The sequence below is a fragment of the Balaenoptera borealis genome (assembly GCF_965194805.1).
Source record: "Balaenoptera borealis genome assembly, chromosome: 6".
NCBI lineage: Eukaryota > Metazoa > Chordata > Mammalia > Artiodactyla > Balaenopteridae > Balaenoptera > Balaenoptera borealis.
The window spans coordinates 69,845,375-69,864,671 of record NC_138863.1 but is presented as its reverse complement, the minus strand read 5'-3'; the positions used below and the strand labels follow the sequence as shown (position 1 = coordinate 69,864,671).

Sequence of the window (19,297 nt, the reverse complement as noted above, 5' to 3'; positions counted from 1 at the left end):
AAGGGACAACATACAACTCCTTAAAACTACAAGTATCTTCTTTTTCTTTAACTGGTTATTTCTTTTTTTAAGTCAGGTATGTTGAGGTATAATTTCCATACTGTAAAACATCACTCTTTTTAGGTGGATAGTTCGATGAGTTGACAAATGTATAGTTTTGTAACCACCATCACAATCAAGATTTTTCCATCACCTCAAAATCCCCTCAAGCTCCTTTGCTGTCACTGCCCTCCTGCGGTCCCCTGGCAATCACTGATTTGGTTCCTGTTCCTAGAGTTTTGCCTTTTCCAGAATGTCATATTAATGAATTCAGGCACTATGTAGCCTTTATGTTTGGCTTTGTTAACTTAGCATAAAACATTCAAGATACAGTCACGTTGCTGTTTATATCAGTAATTTGTTCCTTTTTATTGCCGACTACTATTCCATTGCGCATCTGTGACGTGTGTCTGTGACATCTCCCTTCCAACTTGGATAAGCCCACTGAGCTTGGGAAATATAGTGGAATTACAGCCAATGCCAATTAAATATGTAAGATAGCTTTCTTAAAAGTTAAAAGAAAGCTTATAAGAAATTTGTAAAAAATAAAATTGTCAGTGGACTTACATACTGTTTAAATATATTAGCACAACACAAATATACTCATGTGAAAATACTGTGCTTATCAGTTGTCGTAGATTAGCTTTGAAACTCAGATTTGAGGAATCCCTTATGATCACACGGGAAAGCCTGTATATCTCACTGAGAGATTTTAAATATGGCACTTTGCAATTCCCAGAGGTATGCCTTGTTAGGAACTCAGAGGCGAGTGTGGGATAGAACTGTCAAGTAGGAGAGCGTTTTGGGCAGATGTACTGATGAAAAGAGAATATGAGTTGTAAGGAAAAGGCAAGGTGTAAAATGAGATGGGGAAAATGTCACTGCAAGGATAATTCTAGATCCAGAAAGAGAGACCAAGATTTTTAAGGCAAAAAAAGTGAATTTTGACATGCTTTTCACTTGTTTTAAATGTGGTATTGAGAACTGAAGACAATGCCAAAAACACTGAAAAACATTAACAACTATTATCTAAAACTGAACATTGTATCTTTAAGTTTTCCACTAAGTATAATCCAGATGGAAATTATACTTGATTTTCATTTCATTTTCTAATCACTAGCAGTTAAACCACTATCTTAGACCTCCTCTGTGTATATGTAAAGTCAGGATTTTCCCCAAGCTTTGTTCCAACATACATAAGGTTTTGGAGAGCTGCTTAATGCAATGTGCATGAATAATTTATGAATATTAAAGAAAGTTACTACCGAAAGAGGGTATTATTAATTAAGTTCATTATCTGGATTATTTTGATTTAGCAAACAAATCTGCAATGTGTCAGAGGACACTGAGCTCAGTGCTTTCACAGATGTAATGTAAGTGATATTTTAAGCTCTCAACATCCTATGTGGTAGATACCTATTATCACCTCAGTTTCATAGGTGAGAAACCAAGTCTCAGAGAGGTTAAATGATTTATCCAGATCACACAGCTAGAATGGGGCAGAGCTGGGGGTCTCATTTTCTGAATCTAAGTCTAACATTCCAGTGCTTTTTTTTTTTTTTTTCTAAGCAACTTAATAAAGTTTATTTTCAAAGTAATAAATGAAAACTTTTCATGGTTAAGATGAGCAACTCCAGTTTTTCTCTTCCTGTGACTTCTGAGGTTTGTTTTTTTAATGATGTTTATTGGAGTATAATTGCTTCACAATACTGTGTTAGTTTCTGTTGCACAATAAAGCGAATCAGCCATATGCATACACATGTCCCCATATCCCCTCCCTCTTGAGCCTCCCTCCCATCCTCCCTATCCCTCTAGGTCATTGCAAAGCACTGAGCCGATCTCCCTGTGCTATGCTGCTGCTTCCCACCAGCCAACTATTTTACATCCTGCAGTGTATATATGTCGATGCTACTCTCACTTAGCCCCAGCTTCGCCCTCCCACCCCACGCCATCAAGTCCATTCTCTATGCCTACCTCTTTATTCCTGCCCTGCAACTAGAGGCCAAGAGGCACATGAAAAGATGCTCAACATCACTAATCATTAGAGAAATGCAAATCAAAACTACAATGAGGTATCACCTCACGCCAGTCAGAATGGCCATTATCAAAAAATCTAGAAACAATAAATGCTGGAAAGGGTGTGGTGAAAAGGGAACCCTCCTGCACTGTTGGTGAGAATGTAAGTTGATACAACCACTATAGAAAACAGTATGGAGTTTCCTTAAAAAACTAAAACTAGAACTACCATACGACCCAGCAATCCCACTACTGGGCATATACCCTGAGAAAACCATAATTCAAAAAGAGTCATGTACCACAATGTTCATTGCAGCACTATTTACAATAGCCAGGACATGGAACCAACCTAAATGTCCATCAACAGATGAATGGATAAAGAAGATGTGGCACATATGTACAATGGAATATTACTCAGCCATAAAAAGAAATGAAATTCCAGTGCTTTTTGCCCAATGCCTAGCATGGCTGATGATCATTGTAAAGCTTTGTGAACAAGCAAACAGTACTGCATCCATAGTGTTAAGTGAAATGAAAGTTTTTTTTTTTTTTAAGTTTTCATTGTAATGTCAAGTTTTCTATCAATCTTGAAGTAGCTTATCTTTCCCGGAAGAAAGTTAGAGATTATTTTATTTTGCTAACATCTCTGATTTCACCCACAAACTTTCATTTACTTTACTTTTAAACATCCACACTTTTTAAAAAAAATTTGTATTTTATATTGGAGTATAGTTGATTAAACATCCGCACTAAGTTTTAAACTTTTTTCTGCACACAAATAAAAGAAGAGCATTTCTATCCTTCTTAAAAATTAAAATTAATTAAAATTAATTGCAATAATTCGGCTAGAGATCATTATGAAAATGAAAGTCAGCATATAGAGGTCTATTTCTTTGTCATTTTAAGGATATATAAATCTCCAGTTTCTCAACACAAAAATAATTTTGTTTCCTTGGCAGCAAATTCTTATGCATTTGATATATTTTTTTGATTTCATAGAAATAGAAGTACTAAAGGAAATAACTCTAATAATTAAAGAAAATATATTGTCTCTCCCATAACATTGAGAATGCCTTTCCCAGAGATTTTCTTCCTGCATTCACCTAAAGAAATCATGTTACACACACACACACACACACACACACACACACACACACACCCAAAAAGCCAGATCAAAAAAGTGTTATGTGATGACAAAATTAAACCAACCTATTGAGTTTATAAGCCAAGAATTCCTACAATTGATTATATAGGATTATCATGTTTCATTCTTTGTATCAATATTTTTCACAGTATCAATCTGGACTTATGTCCTAATGAATAGTCATGTGTCTATGATTTTAAAATAGATCAGAGACTGGGTGTTCCCATGACAAGAACATGTGCTGTGGAGTCAAACAGATCAGTCTCCAGATCTGAGCTCAGCCACTGCTAACAAGTGACTTAATCTTTAAAAATTTAAAAAATATAAATACTAGTTTCTACTTTCTCCTTTATCGTGAGAATGATTCTGTTAGATCAAGGAAATAAATCTTTAAGAGAAACAAATTTTAAATTCTCATGAAGTTGCTGTTTAAATGAGCTTTGAATATTACAGTTAGATTACATAATAAGTTTAGTTAACTTTTAGATAGGTGTCATTTCCTCTAGGAAAAATATCAAAGCTAGCTATGAAACAGATTAGAAAACACTGGTGATTTCTGTTAAAGAAAAGCAGTTATTCCTATCAAAATCTATTGGAATGAAGAAAAACAATACTCATCCAGTTAAAAGATAGGATTCCTAGAATAATTTTGTGAACAACACAATACAGAACAGCTTTGCTTACAATAATAGTGTCTAAGACCAGTCCATAAGCCATGGAAAAAAACTGCCTCATTTTATAATCACATCTTGAATAGTTTACTAATATGGCAGAAATATTAACTTGAATCTGAGAAATTTTATATTTAACATCTTCTGGAACTTTAAATACTTTAAAATATTTTTAAACCATTTAGAAGCCAAAAAAAATTGAAATTAAAAAATTTCAATTGAAAAAAACCTCTTCCTTGAAAGCCTTTTTAGATCTATTCCAATGTAAAGTCTGCCCTCTGCTGGAGAAATGCTATTATAACAATTAGTTGATAAGTATATTGTTTATTCAGACCAAGAACTGAGTGAGTTTCATTAGATAAGATACAAATTGGTTCTTCTACCCCTACCAGGTAGTGTCCCTCCTATTTTCAGCCTAAGATGCATGTCTAACTCCACAAAAGATTTCTCCTCTTACCCCTCGCCTCAGGCTGTCAGTCTCTTTGCTGGAAAATCGTTTTGCATTACATTAGGAAGGGGGCCAAGCCTCTGTGCTACTGAGAAAGAAGAAGGGCACCAAGAGATCCATTCTCCTGAGAGGTAGTGCTTACAGGGTCTGCAAATAGTCTACTTTCACTTGCCAGATAATGGTATATTTATTCTAGTTCTGACCTCGTGACGCACATCAGCTTCACTTCTTCAACTATCCCCACCTTCCCTCCAGTTGCATAATCCCCACAGTCTGGAACAGCAAAGACCACCCCTAAAGCTTCAAACGCATGTGCACGTATGGGCACATACACAGCCTCATGAACTTCTTAAGTGTGCTTACTGTCATACTAATAATACCTAATTCCTTTTCTTTTGAAATAATCTTTTTTGAGAGGAGATAGAGGACTTTCATTTTCAGCTCTATGTATATGGATTTGTGTGTGTGTGTGCACACACACACACACACACACACACATACACGCTAACATTTTGGTCTGTCAGACTCTGCTCTCTGTGCCAGGGAACATGTGTTCCTGCAGAATGGAGAGAAGCCACCTCCACCCACCTTGCATATTCTCTCCTGGATCCAAGCTTCTAGGAAATGAGTTCCCCAAAGAGAAAAAAAAAAAAAAATCTCCTGGAGCCACAGGCCCACATGGCTGTCCATGGAGCTCCTCTGCTCCTGTTTATAGAATTCACACTGCTGAAATGTTTCAGCCAGAATTAAATTGGAATTGTGTATATTGATGTTGGCTGAAATTGTATCATCTATGCCCTTTAGCCTTTGGACTTGGGTCTCAAAGGGAAAGAGGATGAATCAAGTACAGGGTTGTGGGGATAACCATACCCACTAGAGCGACCCATTCATTCATTGCTAGTCAGCAGCAGAGGCAAAAAGTCCAAGAGCAGAGTCAGTTAAGAGTGATAAGCCTGATGACCACATGGGAAGTAAGTCTTAGCAATCCAAGGTGGCAAGATAGAAGATGATGAACTGGAAACCTCTTTGGCTGGTAGGCACCCTTAAGGAAGAGCTATTCAAGTTAAGTAGACCTGAGGAAAGTATGGGGAGAGATTTGTTTAAAGGTATCCTGGTAAATATTCAATAGCAGCTCTTGGGGAGAAAAAAAGCGACAATTTTAAAGTGTTTGCCAATATTGATGGTATTCATATTCCCACCATGGCTGATTTCAAGCTACCAGCATGACATCACCAAGTGGAACTGGGAAGAGACATGCACACTGGGCTCCTGCAAGCTGGAAGGAGCCCATTCCAGCATCCTGATGGATACATCCCTCTAACTAAGGACTTTCCCACAAACACCATCTGAAATAACCACACATGCTTTGGGCTAATATTCCATAATTGTCCAAACAACGAATGATAAACATTTAAGAGTATTGTTTTGCCTTAGGACAAGGCTTTGTAAAAATCATAGTAAGAGAAACCCACTAATTCTCATTGATCCTAGAAGTCTTGTCTCCAACCACCCTCCTCCATAAATGTTCCCCTCTAATCCAACTGTTCCCCTACCCACATTTTTTATAAAACTTTGTTATGTTTATTACAGCTGGATTTTGATGGGTTTATTATAGCTGGATGAATTTTTTGTAGATTTTCTTTTCTAGCATTTTAGTTTTGCAGCAAAATTGAGTGGAAGGTAGAGAGATTACCCATATCCCCCCACTCCCACATAAGGATAGCCTCCTCCATTATCAATATCCCCCCAACACACACACACACACACACACACACACACACACCACATTTTGAACTTTCCTATACCTGCACTTTTGCTCATGGTGTCCATGTAACGGGAAGTGTTGGCTACCACTTCTGTTTACAGGTCCAACACAGGACCTTCAAGGCGCAGATGAACTGCCTCACATTCTTCCTCTCTGGTAAGCTTCCTCTAAGTCTTCCTTCTTTCACCAGGCTTCTGCCCTCACCCTTTAATACTTTCTCTTTTGCTAGAGATAGATTACTGTCTCTCTTTGGGGACATGAAACTTGTTTTCTTGAACGGGATTATAAACTCTCTGAGGGTGAGGACAATACCCCAGTGCTTGGTTTTCTCAATAATATGACCTGACCAACACATTCTCAGCCTCTAGTCCTCATTCATATGCCAAAATAGAGAAGGTAAGGTCTAACGATCAAATTAAAACCACTGCTTTTGTTAAAACTCTGCTAGAAAAGCTTTAGGCTTGTAGTCATAAAAAGATGTCATGAAAATAAATCCAACATGTATTAGCTGGGCAGTAAAGAGGTTTCTCTCCATCAAAATACATTCTCACTCCTGAGATATGAACAGTCACCCTCCTAGAACTATTATGCAATTGGAGGTCATATAACTAACCTAGATGGCTCTTGGTGGGTTTCATATAAAATACAAACCTATATTATCCTTTAACAAACACCAATATCAGCATCTGTAACAGCATCTCTTCCTCTCTCTCCCTCTCTCTCTCTCTCTCTTTCTCAGCTCACAATAATATTTGCCTTTTGTATTGCCTTAGTAGTATCTCTACTTCCCAATAATTAATGTAACTAAATTTAGAAAAAATATAGATGTAAAGGAGAGCTATCTTAATTCAGAGCAATCCTGTAACAGTATGGGTGATCTCTCACAGTATTATTGCAGACTGCTACATCAGTTATCTTTCCCACTAAGCTCTCAAGGTCTATGTGGTATGTATTTCTAGAGATTCTAAAAATCTCTAAATTTCTAGAGGTTAGTACTATAGAACATTATTCTGGTCCTCAAGTGCAAGGATAAATTTTGTGGCATTTTTACAGAGATTACTATAGACCAAATCTAAGATTGGACTTTGGTCTATAAAAAGGGAAAACAAAACAACAACAAAAAAAGTGCACTAACAGATTGGGCCAGAAAGAAGGAGGCTGTTTTATAAAGGTCAATTTTTAAACCCCTCCTACAGAAGATGATCTATGCAAAATATATCCACAATATATTCCAAAGCATAATGTCACCGGATAAACCTAAGGAGTGGAACATATGGGGGAATATGAAAAAGAAGGTACTAAAGTCTGAAAACAAGCAGGTTGGTAAGCTCATTAGCTTGGGTGGAATTTTAAAATCTTCACGTGAACGAATATATAAATCAAAATATACACATGCACTCACAGTCATGCGCACTGTGTATTCACACATGGCACGCTCGCCCTGTACGTTATAATCGTCCACCCTGGAACAGTGACATTCCATTCTCTTTATAAATGTCAAAGCGCCCTCTGCTGGCCAACCTGCGGTACTTGCATTTTCTAGTTTCATAACAGGGAGATCAACAAAGGATGATAAAAGAAATTTGGGGGATTTTCTGTGGAACTCTGCATAAAAGTAAGTTCATTCCAAATACAGTAAATTTTATTATTTCATTTTGAACCTCATTTGCTTTATTTTTTATTTTATATGTCATTAATTCCTAAAATAGTATATTAAAAAGGTCAATGTAAAATAACCACTCACTTGTTTTAACAAAGCAACAGTAGCAGACAATTAAAAATGATTGCATAACCAATTTTACTGTAAGCCTTTAGAATTAGCATAAACCAGATAACTGTGTATTTGCTATAATTAAAATATTTTTAATAGAAGAAAATGAATGTGGGCATTGTGCCCCTCTGATGTTTTCTAGGGAAGTGTGGTCTAGAGAAACACCAAAGTTTTCCAATAATTTCTTGTTAGAAAATGACCAGTGACCTCAGAAAGCAGAATTATTACATCCAGCATTAAAATTCTATGAATAGTCTGAGAACTATTCAAATATCCTTTAGAAATGGTTGTATTAGTGTGGAAAAAGCAAATTTAAAAAATGGGGTATACCTTAATTATTAACCACTTTTTAAGGGAAGAAGTTGAAAGGAGAAAGGAAGAAGAAATGCCAGCCTCCGATGTGGAGGCATGACAAAATCCCTGTCCAGAACTGCCCACTAGGGAATTCTCATCTAGCACCCCAGACTGAAGGAGAGATTAAATTTGGTGATTAAATCACTGATTTAATCACTGAAGGAGTGATTAGAATTGGTTTCAGGGTAGGCCACTATTACTAATACTAGTGTGTCTTACCTGTCAGGTGTGTTAAGGAGTAAAAAAGGCTAAAAACAATATATAAAGAATCTTTGCATTAAAACTATAAATAATTAACATTTGTATCCACAAAGACTATTATGCACTGAAAAACAATATTTTAGAAACTGATTTGGAAATAAAAATTAGAGAAGTCTTAATTTAAAATTAGAAATAATTCAAGTCACATTTTTTCGCCTATGAACATTCATATTTATAGAATGTGTGTAGCTTAAGTAATAAGTTTCTTTCAATGCTACCTTGGTAACTGTATTTGAGATCTTGACCCAATGTACTGAAATTCAAAATAAAGATTATATATTGTCAATATCATTAAGCTACACACAAAAAATTATGCGAATAAATATTACAGATTATTGACTATTGTCTTATTTATTTTGATTGTTAATCCTGTAAAAGAATGCCAACGTAGGCAAAATCCTTCTACAGTTAATTTTGCAACAAAAACTTCAGTCCAAAGAACTACAGTAACTTCTTTGGGTTAATGATACTTTACAAGTCATTTATATGGGCAATTCTTAGTTCTGAAGAGCATCAAGAAAAGAAATGAATACCTGGGATGATCCACAACATCTATCAGAAGCAGAGGCAAAGGCCTAAAGCAAAAGCGCTCCCTTTTCATAAATCAGTTACCCTTTCTTACTGCTCTGGAAAGGACCAGAATGCATTGGACGAACCTGTTCGCAAATCCACATGAGACGTCCAGGCACCACAAGAATCTTACAGACTAGAAGACTGTTAAAGTCTGTGCATTGGATGGAGTCCTCAGATGACTGTACAGTTTGTTGTACTCTCACATGTTCTGAGACTAGTACACATTTTAATAGTCTGTACTTTTCTTTCACAGCACTTACTGTGCAGCTATATAGTGACTACCGTTTGACGTGCCCATCATTTGAAAGCTCCCTGGGAGCAGAAGTCACATCTGGTTTACTCCACCCCAATATTTACAGTGCTGAACGCTGAACAGTGCATGCCTGGCACACGATAGGAGTTTAATAAGATTCGTTAAATGAAAGGAAGGGAGGGAGGGGACCCCAAGAGGGAAAAACAAACCCCTTTCTGTCCCTTAAAGCCATTATTAAGATCCAGATTTTTTTCACTTGATGCAGCTCTAAGTTTTATATCAAATAGTAAGAAAACAGATTTTTTTAAAAAGGTTTTGTCTTTAATTTTGTCCTTGTTGAGACTCAGAATGCTCCACAGGTAAATAAACTACAGGCTGACAAGATGCATCAGGTTGGCAACCTCGGATGAAAAACCTTCATTTGAGATGCAGGATCAATTCCCAGCCTCAGTCCTGGCTTCAATTCTTTCTAGTGCGAATTGAGAAAATAGCCAGTAACCCACAGAGATGTCAGGTAGCCTACCAAGGAAGTTTTTTAAAACGTGAAAAACCCACATTCAGGTAGTAGTTTTGGCATTCCTACGCAATCATGATTTCTGAAAGAAAGCGCAGCTGCTCAAATGAAAAGAAAAAAAAAAAAGGTCCTCTAGAATTCAGGTTTAAAAGCTTTGCTATTCTGTACCGTAAACCTCGCTATTGAAAGTGTAGTCCAAGACCAGCAGCATCACCTGGGAGCAAGTGAGAAAGGCAGAATCTCAGGCTCCATACAGAGCCTACTGAATCAAAATCTGCACATCAGTAAGACCTCCTCTTCCAGGTGACTCATAAGCACATTAAAGCTTCAGAAGTATTCCACTAAAAAAACAAACACCTTAAACAAGGCAATAGCAGGCAAACTATAAAAAATCTTGACACTATTTTATGACAAAAGATTGCTATCCTGCATATTTAGCTAATTCACATAAACCAGCAAGAAGAATATAAAATACCCTAATAGAAAAATAGGCAATTAGCAACAACAAAAAGAATGAACTTGTAAAAACATTTTTCATTAGAAAAAAATTCAAATTCAAGTAGTAAAATACCAAATTGGCAAAGTTTAAAAATAATATTACCCACTCTTATAGAATAGACTTCAGGGCAGTAAGTACTCTCCTATACTGTTAGAGCACATGTAATTTGGTACAAGTTCCTGGAGTGAAATATAACATTAAGTATCAAATGTCTTAAAACTGTAGAAATCATTGATCCAGAAATTTCAATTATGTAATATGTTTTTAAGCATTAAACTGGGTGGGATAGGAATGGATTGGGAGTTTGGGGTTAGCAGATGCAAACTATTATATAGAGGATGGATAAACAACAAGGTCCTACTGTGTAGCACAAAGAACTATAGTCAATATCCTGTTATAAACCATAATAGAAAAGAATGTGAAAAAACATGTATATATATAACTGAATTACATTGCTGTACAGCAGAAATTAACACAACATTGTAAATCAACTATACTTCAATAAAATAAATTTTAAAAATTAAAAATAAATTTAAAAAGAATTAAACAGACATAAATATGAAGAGAGTTATGCAGCATTATTCATGATGTAGAGATGTGGAAACATCCTACATGTTCAACAGTTGGGTAATTAATCATAAAGCATCCAATGGATGGAATTATTATTCAATTGTTAAAAACCATGCTGTAGAAGAATATCTAATGAATACAGGAGAAACGCCATTATATATAAACATCCAGGTATGTAAAAAAACGGGATACCCAAATGTGAAGAGTAATATATCTTACTGTAAAAGTGTGTGTGACTTTTTCTTTGTAGGTTTCTATGTTTTCCAAATTTCCTGCAATGCGGCTATGTTACTTTTCTGAGTCGAAAATAGTATACTTTGTAATAGTGTGATGGAGTCAGCTCATACTGGCGCACAAGAACAATTGTTAAATTTTCTAGAATTTCATGAGCCAGTTGTTAGTGTTAAACGCAGGCAATTTTAAAAATTAAATTATATGGACTTACTAAAAAAATTATATTAAAACAAAGGTAAAGAATACTTAAAACTCATCATTTTCTAATCATTTTACTAGATTTTACAATCATCAATGATGTTGAGGCTATTTCAGCCTATTGTCTCTGTATAATGGAAATGGCAAATAGTGGTGTGCTACTGCACATCTATTCCTGACTTAGTGTTCGGTGACATTATGTGGGCACTTGAAAGTAGGCTTAGTGGGAGTATTTACACCATGAAGATTGGCATATGCTACAAATCAGGGCTTTTTTCTTTTCCCCGGAGAGCCACTTGGTAAACATTTACCAGCACACCAGACTTCAACCAGACTATTTCTAGTGAAAAATGAATGTGGCCATTTGGGGGACAGAGGGAAGGAGAGAAGGATTCTCCTATTATGAGCAAATTAGGGAGGGGAAATAATTAAATAAGTTTGATTCTTCCAGGGCTCTTTCATATCAAAACGGTGGACATGGTGGATCTAGTACCCATACCAATTAGTTACTGAAATTCAAACCAACTCCTGTTTAGCACCCATTCATCTTCTTTTCTAAAGCCTTGGTTTTGGTCTCTATAACCCAGTTGAACCTCTCTGCGACATGCCAGTCTGTCAAAAAGGGAAAACGTAATGGCCTCATTTAATTCTCAGAAATTTGGATGAGTCAAACTAATTCATGGGGACTTCCCTGGTGGTCCAGTGGGTAAGACTCCGTGCTCCCAATGCAGGGACCTGGGTTCGATCTCTGGTCGGGGAACTAGATCCTGCATGCTGCAACTAAGAGTTCACATGCTGCAACTAAGAAGCCCACATGCCACAACTAAGAAGTCGCATGCCACAACTAAAAGATCTCACATGCCGTAACGAAGATCCCACGTGCCGCAGCTAAGACCCGGTGCAGCCAAAATAGATAAATAAATAAATAAATCTTTTTAAAAAACCCCCCACTAATTCATGTATTTGAAAGTATTTCGAAAATCATGAAATGCAGGACATGCTTATGATATTTATCACATGACAAGGACCATGGATATCTTATAAAATAAAATTAGAACCCAGTGTGTTCATGTTCATAACATATTAATATTGCATTAGTTTTAAAACATTTTTAGACACAAAGAGAAATTATTTTCATTTAATCTCCTCCAGAAATATTATTTTAACACAAGTACTCACAAAACCCCAAAGCCCCAAATTTCTCCCTCTGTTTAATAGATCCTAATGTCATCAATGCAGCAACTGATTTTTCCAGAAGTAGTTAATTAGTGCATATAAAAGTATGTGTGTGTCCCAAGTACCTGAAGCTACAGAAGAATCTGCAAAAGATGGTTCCGATGAATTATTCTCTCTGTCCCAGACCTCCAGACTGGGCTGATCTATGACTAAATGGAGGGGCTCTTTGACTTCAGGACCATCTTCTGGTGATAAATTCTCAGACTCTGTGAATAAAAGTATTAGAATGTAAACAATAGTGCCATGCAAGTTTTTATACAGTATACATAACTGTCATTGTTATTTTGAAAACAGAATAGGGGTTCCTAATAGAGATTAACCTGAATATACTTAAATACTTTGAAATTCTAAACAGAATGTAAATTGTATTGCAATGCAAGTTTTTATACAATATAAAGAGCTGTTATTTTTATTTTGAAAACCAAGTGGGGTCCCTAGTAGAGATCTGCCTAAATATACTACAATACTTTGACATTTTGTAAGGCTTGGAACATGTTTTTATATTGTGACAAAGTATTTTTATTTCTAATATGAACACAGTAGTAATTCTTTTGTGATGACTAAATTTTATCTAAAAAGCCAATATAATAAGTATTATGCTAATCATAAGTGTGACGATTTCCTATCTGACCATCAACTTTAGGAAGTAAGCCACTTGTTCAATGATACAAAGTCACATGTAAGGCTGCATTAATGAAAATGCAAATTTGGTGGTAGTTTTTCTTCAGCTTGTGCTCTAGCCTTTTTGTTCTCTCACTGCGTGTTCTACACGAGATGTACATATGCTTTAATGTCAGCCTACATTCATGTATTCTGAATTTCTGGAGATTTTTTAGAAATTGAATGAAATATTCTGAATCCTTCCTTTCTCCTTCCCACCATTTCTTCCACCTGACCTTTTATTTTCCTTCAGCCAACATGTATTGAGTGTTCTCTTAAGGACTTTTGAAAGAAAGTTACAAAGAAAGGCAAGAGTTTCTGCCCTTCTGAAGTACAATGTGTCAGAGACTGATGCCATAAAGAAAATTTCTTAAAGTATCATTTTCGATTAACCCATCTTAAAGAATAAGGAGAAAATGTGTGCTGTGTATGGAGAATTTCCTGAAGAAAACTGTTCTGACTTTGGAGTTTGTCTTTAGACAAGATGATTTTATAATATTTGTAGGTACATATTAAGTATGTTTGGGGTTTATAATAATAATAGTCAATTTATTTTGTGCTTTACAAATGTTAAATCTTTTAATCCTCAAAATAATCCTGGGTAATCAGTAATATTATTATCACCATTTCACAGAGGAGTAAACTGAGGCACAGAGAGGGCAAGTACCTGGTGAAAGTCACACATCCAGGGACATGAAGGAGCCAGGACTCAGTAAGTGTCAGGATCCAGAGCCCAGGCTCCTGTGTTAGTCAGCATGGGCCAACATGATAAAGTACCATAGACTGAGTGACTTAAGTCACAGAAAAGTATTTTCTCACAGTTCTAGAAACAGGAAGTCCACTGTCAATGTGCCAGCAGGTTGGTGTCTGGTGAGAGCATGTTCCTGAGGTTGCAGAATGTCACCTTCTCACTGTGTACTCACATGGTGGGGAGAGAGAGAGAGACAGAGATCTGTCTTCCTCTTCTTATAAGGCCTCGGTCCTATCAGACTGGGACCCAACCTTTGGATCTCACTTAACCTTAATTACCTCCTAAAGACCTAGCTCCAGACACAGTCACATTGGGGGTTAAGGCTTCTATATATGAATTTGGTGGCAGGGGGGCTCGATTCCATCCACAGCAGCTCCTACCACAGCTAACTTTGAATAATGACAGCTAACTTTGTTCTGGGCATCAAGACCTGCTAGAAAAATGATTAGATTCCCTTAATAATATGTACAGTTTAGCAAACAATATTTAAATTCCTGACTCCCCTGATTGGATTTTCAGGGAAGGACATGAGAACTAAGCCCTACTTAATTGGAATGAGTTGGTCAGGAGCACGAAGGAAGCCCTACTTATTTGGAATGAGTTGGTCAGGAGCACCCTGACTGCTGGTAGGGGTAGTGAGAGTGTAAGGTTGCTGAGTCCCAGAAGGGGATGGCATCTTCCATCCAACCTTCAAAAGAAGCTTAGAAATCCCTTTCTACTGGGCTCCCTGTCTTTGTAAGAGCCCACATATCTGGGGCAACATCCATCATCACTCACTTTGGTTGAAAGAAGGAAAAGCCCCAAATGTAAGAGGATCCTGTCAGGGGACCAGGGAGGGCGAAAAGAATGATGGATAATTGGTGCCCCTTTTTTCTTTTCAGAAGGTCTTTATCCCTTTTATAAAGTGTTTGGCCTTGGCCAGCTGATATTATGTGCACAGGCTAGGAGAGTCTGGATAAACTAGTCCCCAGGCCATTCTGAAACAGACATGTAAAGACTTAATCATAATACAAAGTTACGGCATATAATAAGGAAAGTAAAGAGGAAGGCATGTGAATATTAGATAAGGTATGTGATGAGGTGTGTTATTATACAGGTATTACGTGTATATACTTTACCTAGGATTGCTATCGTTCAAAGCATTAGAATTTGAAAAATCACATTAGCTTCCAACAAGGCACCTTGTAAAGTGGAACTTAAAAATATCTTAGAAAGAAATATGTTGTATGTAACTTGTTGCTCTGCTCCCCCCCAACAAAAAAAAGACAGAAATATGGCCAGATGTTGCCTATGTCAGGGGAAGCTATAAGACACTTAGAGTTGATCTTCTATACTTTTTCCTCAACTAGTACACAACCATAAAATGGGTAAGTACCCTCTACTTTGGGGGATGAATATAACAAGGTATTTTGTGATCTGCAAGGCTGCTCTTTCTAATATCCCTCCATACACTGAGGCCAAAATTTCCCAGGGAACAAAAAAATTGAGACTGTAGCCATTTCCCTTTGAAGTTCAAGTCCTAGAGTGTTTGTCATGGATGGAAATGGTCCCACGAGATCTTGAAAGGGAACTCATCATGAGAGGGTGTGATCTGCACTGGGGTCCAGCTCATCCTTGAGGTATGTAGGAGAAATTTGGCCCCATTATTGTATGTAAGTTTGGCCTGAAGTCCCTTTAGAATTAGCAAACTGGCATTAGAGTTACATTGTGGAAATAATAGCTGGGCCATAATATATAAATGCAAAAGAACCTATAATCTTGATGTTGCAAGCAAGTGGCACCACTGAGCCCACTCCAGAGAACTGAAGCAAAATCAAGGTGCTTCTATTGAGAGGGATTTTTTTTTAAATACAGTTACACTTTGCTGTGGAAATAGAAACAATGACAGTAGAAACTGGGGGACCTGCTAGTGGAGAGATCATGGAATTACTGCTTGGCTTTTGAAAGCTGGATTAACCACATTTGGCTGAATAAATCCCCCTCAAATCCCTAGATAATCTCAAAAAGAAGGGGAGCCTCTTGAGCTTTTCACTTTGTGGCCATCTCAAACATATGACACCATAAGGAATTTGCTTTGGGCTTAAGCAAGAAGACCTTCCCTAAACATGGATTAGACTTCACTCCCCGTGATTCATTTACACACAGGTCCATTAATACTATTTTGTAATTCTTCTGGGCTTTTCAATATTTCATAGTAAAAATATTTGTGTGTGTTTGTGTTTGTCTCTCTATATATACATATACACACACATATGTACACACTGTTGTGTGTATGTGTATATATACACTAGATATATATACACACAGATATATATGTGTATATATAGTGTGTGTATTTCTAACCATTGAGCAAAATTAAGCTATTTCATAAATAATACAGCATAAAATCATAATATGCTGTTTACTCTAATAATTTAGTAACTATCTGTTTTTCTTTTGCATAAGTAACTTAGAAAATTGTTCACTGTGTTTCTTATTCCATTAGGAAGTGTGGTTTATGGGAATGGGGACTTTGTATTTCTCATTTAAATCCATATCCCCAGCACCTAGAACAGTGTCTGGCACATTGTTTGTACTCATTACATGTTGATTGAATGACTGACTGAATAAAAGAAGTGAAGTAAGCTTGAAATGATTATAATCATTTAAATTATATATAATTGTGAATAAATTATACCAATTATAAATTGGTAATCATTCATTACCAATTAAACTTCAATTTGTCTTACATATGATATTTTTAAAAGCATAGGATACATACTCTGTAAAGAAAAATAAGATGGCAGATTATATTAGATTTACAAATGATATATGTGAAAGGGCTCTAAAATGTTATTTTTATTATTATAATTGAATACTTTTAAAAACTCACAGAAAGTAACACTGTGATATGTTAGCAATTACAGACCTTTTATCAAATGTTTAATAAATTCCTTAAAAATTTATATAAATGTCCAGAAGACTATGCAGCAGTTGTAATAACCACTAAAATATTTTCTTCCAATTTATTTGTCTAGGCAATGTTAAAATTATCTTGATAAAAATCTCAGATAATCACTTTGTTTCCAAAATAAGATGGGAAATGGAAAATATGTTGGACAAGGAGTCAGCTGCCAATATTCCAGCCCACCTTGCTAAGTGCTGTGGTCTTTGGAAGGTTCATCTTTTCCCAAGCAGCAGTTTCCTCATTTGTAAAAAGAAGAAAACGTATCTCTCAAAATCGCTTGAAATTTTGATTCTAAATACCCTAGTATTTGGCACTGTGTCTACAGGCTTCATTAAACTCTCAGTCACTAGGCGAAACGCACAAACCCTTCCTTTGCAGAATGAGCAATACCTTCATTGCTTTCATTGTAATCGGTGCCTGTTAACTCCTGGGCAAGCGCATCGTTTCCTGTTTGCCTCAGAACAGTCAGAAACGTAGAAAACCAGTTTTCTTTCTGCACGATCCTTTTCAGTAGCTCTCTTACCCCTGCTTCATTTCCATTATTTTCTGCAGCAGAAACCTGTTTTAAGAGAAAAGTAGAATTAAAGAAGTCCAACTATCTTATGAATAAATTTAAACAGGAACTAGCCTTTAGAAAAATTGAACAATTAAGCATATGTATAAAGGCTCATATTCAAATACTAAAGAAAACAGCAATACCGCTTACAGAAATTTTGGATTCTAGGGGGAAAAAAATCCCTGGGCCAATCCCCCTTTTAAATATACACTATTTTTTTAAGCTATTGAGATATTCAAAGCTGACACTTAGGAAACAGATGTTTTACCTCCGCCATTCTGAATAAGGGGTGCAAAAGAAGGCGTCTTTAATCTCTAGCCATGTTATATCTATTTGTATCAATTTCTTTCTGTATATCTAGGGCTTGCTATTTCTGTTCAACTCATGGAGTCTATAAATAGGAAATCAAACATTTCTTATCCGATCTCTCTTTCTTCACTATTACCATTATGGAATAAGTAATTACTATCAGAGATTTATATTCTTTAATATTTGTATTATTTATTACTGCTATAATACATTTTTTTTAAAATTTGTATTTACTTAATATTATAAGACAAACTTATTTCTATATTCCTTTTTTAAAGTATTGGGCAGAAGCATTTCTGTATCCATTCATTACTATTTTTAACCTTCATTTAATTTCTCCTTTAATCTAGTAAATCTTTTTAAATGTGAATCATTTGTGTAATCATTATTACAGTGCATCTCCCCAGTTCTTAATACAGCACCAGACATTTGGAGAAAAGATCACATTTAGACCAGAAAGAAATTAGGCAGGACACCATCACCTTGCTGGGCCATTAGGCAAGCCACTTCCTCTCCAGACCTCAGTTTCTACATGTGTAAAATAAAGCAACTGAAATGAAATTACAGCGTTTGTCCATCCTAGCTGCACGTTAGAATCACCTGAGGAGCTTTAGAAAATACTGATGTCTGAAATCTACCCTCAGAGATTCTGATTTGTCCATGGGGGGAAACCAGAAATTTTTTTCAAAAGCACCTCTTGATTCTAATCCGCAGCTTAGGTAAGAAGTACTAACTTACATACGCTCAAAGGTCTTTCTCAACATTTGCCCATCTTCTACATGTATAATATGGACTATTCAGCTAGAATAATTGTTTCCTACGAATTTGTGTATTTTCTAGTCCTATAAATATATCCAATAACCATTTAATTTCAGGAATTCACATTTTTGGAACAATGTCTGGGACAAATTCAGTGCTTATTATTATGATGACTGGGAAAAGCATCTATCTTTACAAACATTTCACCAGCAGACACTGCTTAGTACAAGATTATACCACATGATTTCTACCCAAAGGATACGTTCGTTTCATTAGCTAATAGATAATTATGTTATTATAAATGTTTTCCATATATCAACCCAACAACTCTGAAGAAGATACCGATATTAACCCATTTTACAGATCAGAAATCCAAGGCTCAGAGAAGTCCAGTTACCTCCCTAAGGCCACAAAGCTAGTAAATGGCAGAGGTAGAATTAGATCCCAGGCATTGGCTCCAGAGGCTGAATACTGCCTTACTGAGCTACAATTATAGCTGGTAATTGTCTCCAATTTTAAGTTCATTTTCTGACAAGAAGTGGTTAAAATGACTACTTGACTTAATAAAATTTAGTCGATTTCAGTCCATCTCCCCCACAGAATCTCTAAGCAGATTCTTGCTCATTTCCTACTTTTCTCTAATTTCGTTAATTTTCTAATGGAAATTCTTTGTCTTCTCTGATGTTTGTAACATCTCTATTATTATCTGCTAATTTAAGCAGTAGTCTCTAAAGATGCTAAATGAGACTGGTTTGAGCACCTTATTTTA

At 36.1% G+C, this 19,297-nt stretch overlaps 1 protein-coding gene across 2 annotated transcripts in view; it reads right to left on the bottom strand.

The window, feature by feature from the left end:
• IFIH1 (interferon induced with helicase C domain 1) overlaps positions 1-19,297 on the bottom strand; it is a 55,926-nt gene that overhangs the window by 31,003 nt on the left and 5,626 nt on the right. For both annotated transcript variants that reach the window (XM_082395279.1, XM_082395278.1), the window contains exons 2-3: positions 17,295-17,463; positions 12,612-12,752 (exon numbers count right to left, since the gene is read on the bottom strand). In XM_082395279.1, the coding sequence (XP_082251405.1) occupies positions 12,612-12,752; positions 17,295-17,463 (310 nt within the window). The remainder of the gene's footprint in view (positions 1-12,611; positions 12,753-17,294; positions 17,464-19,297) is intronic.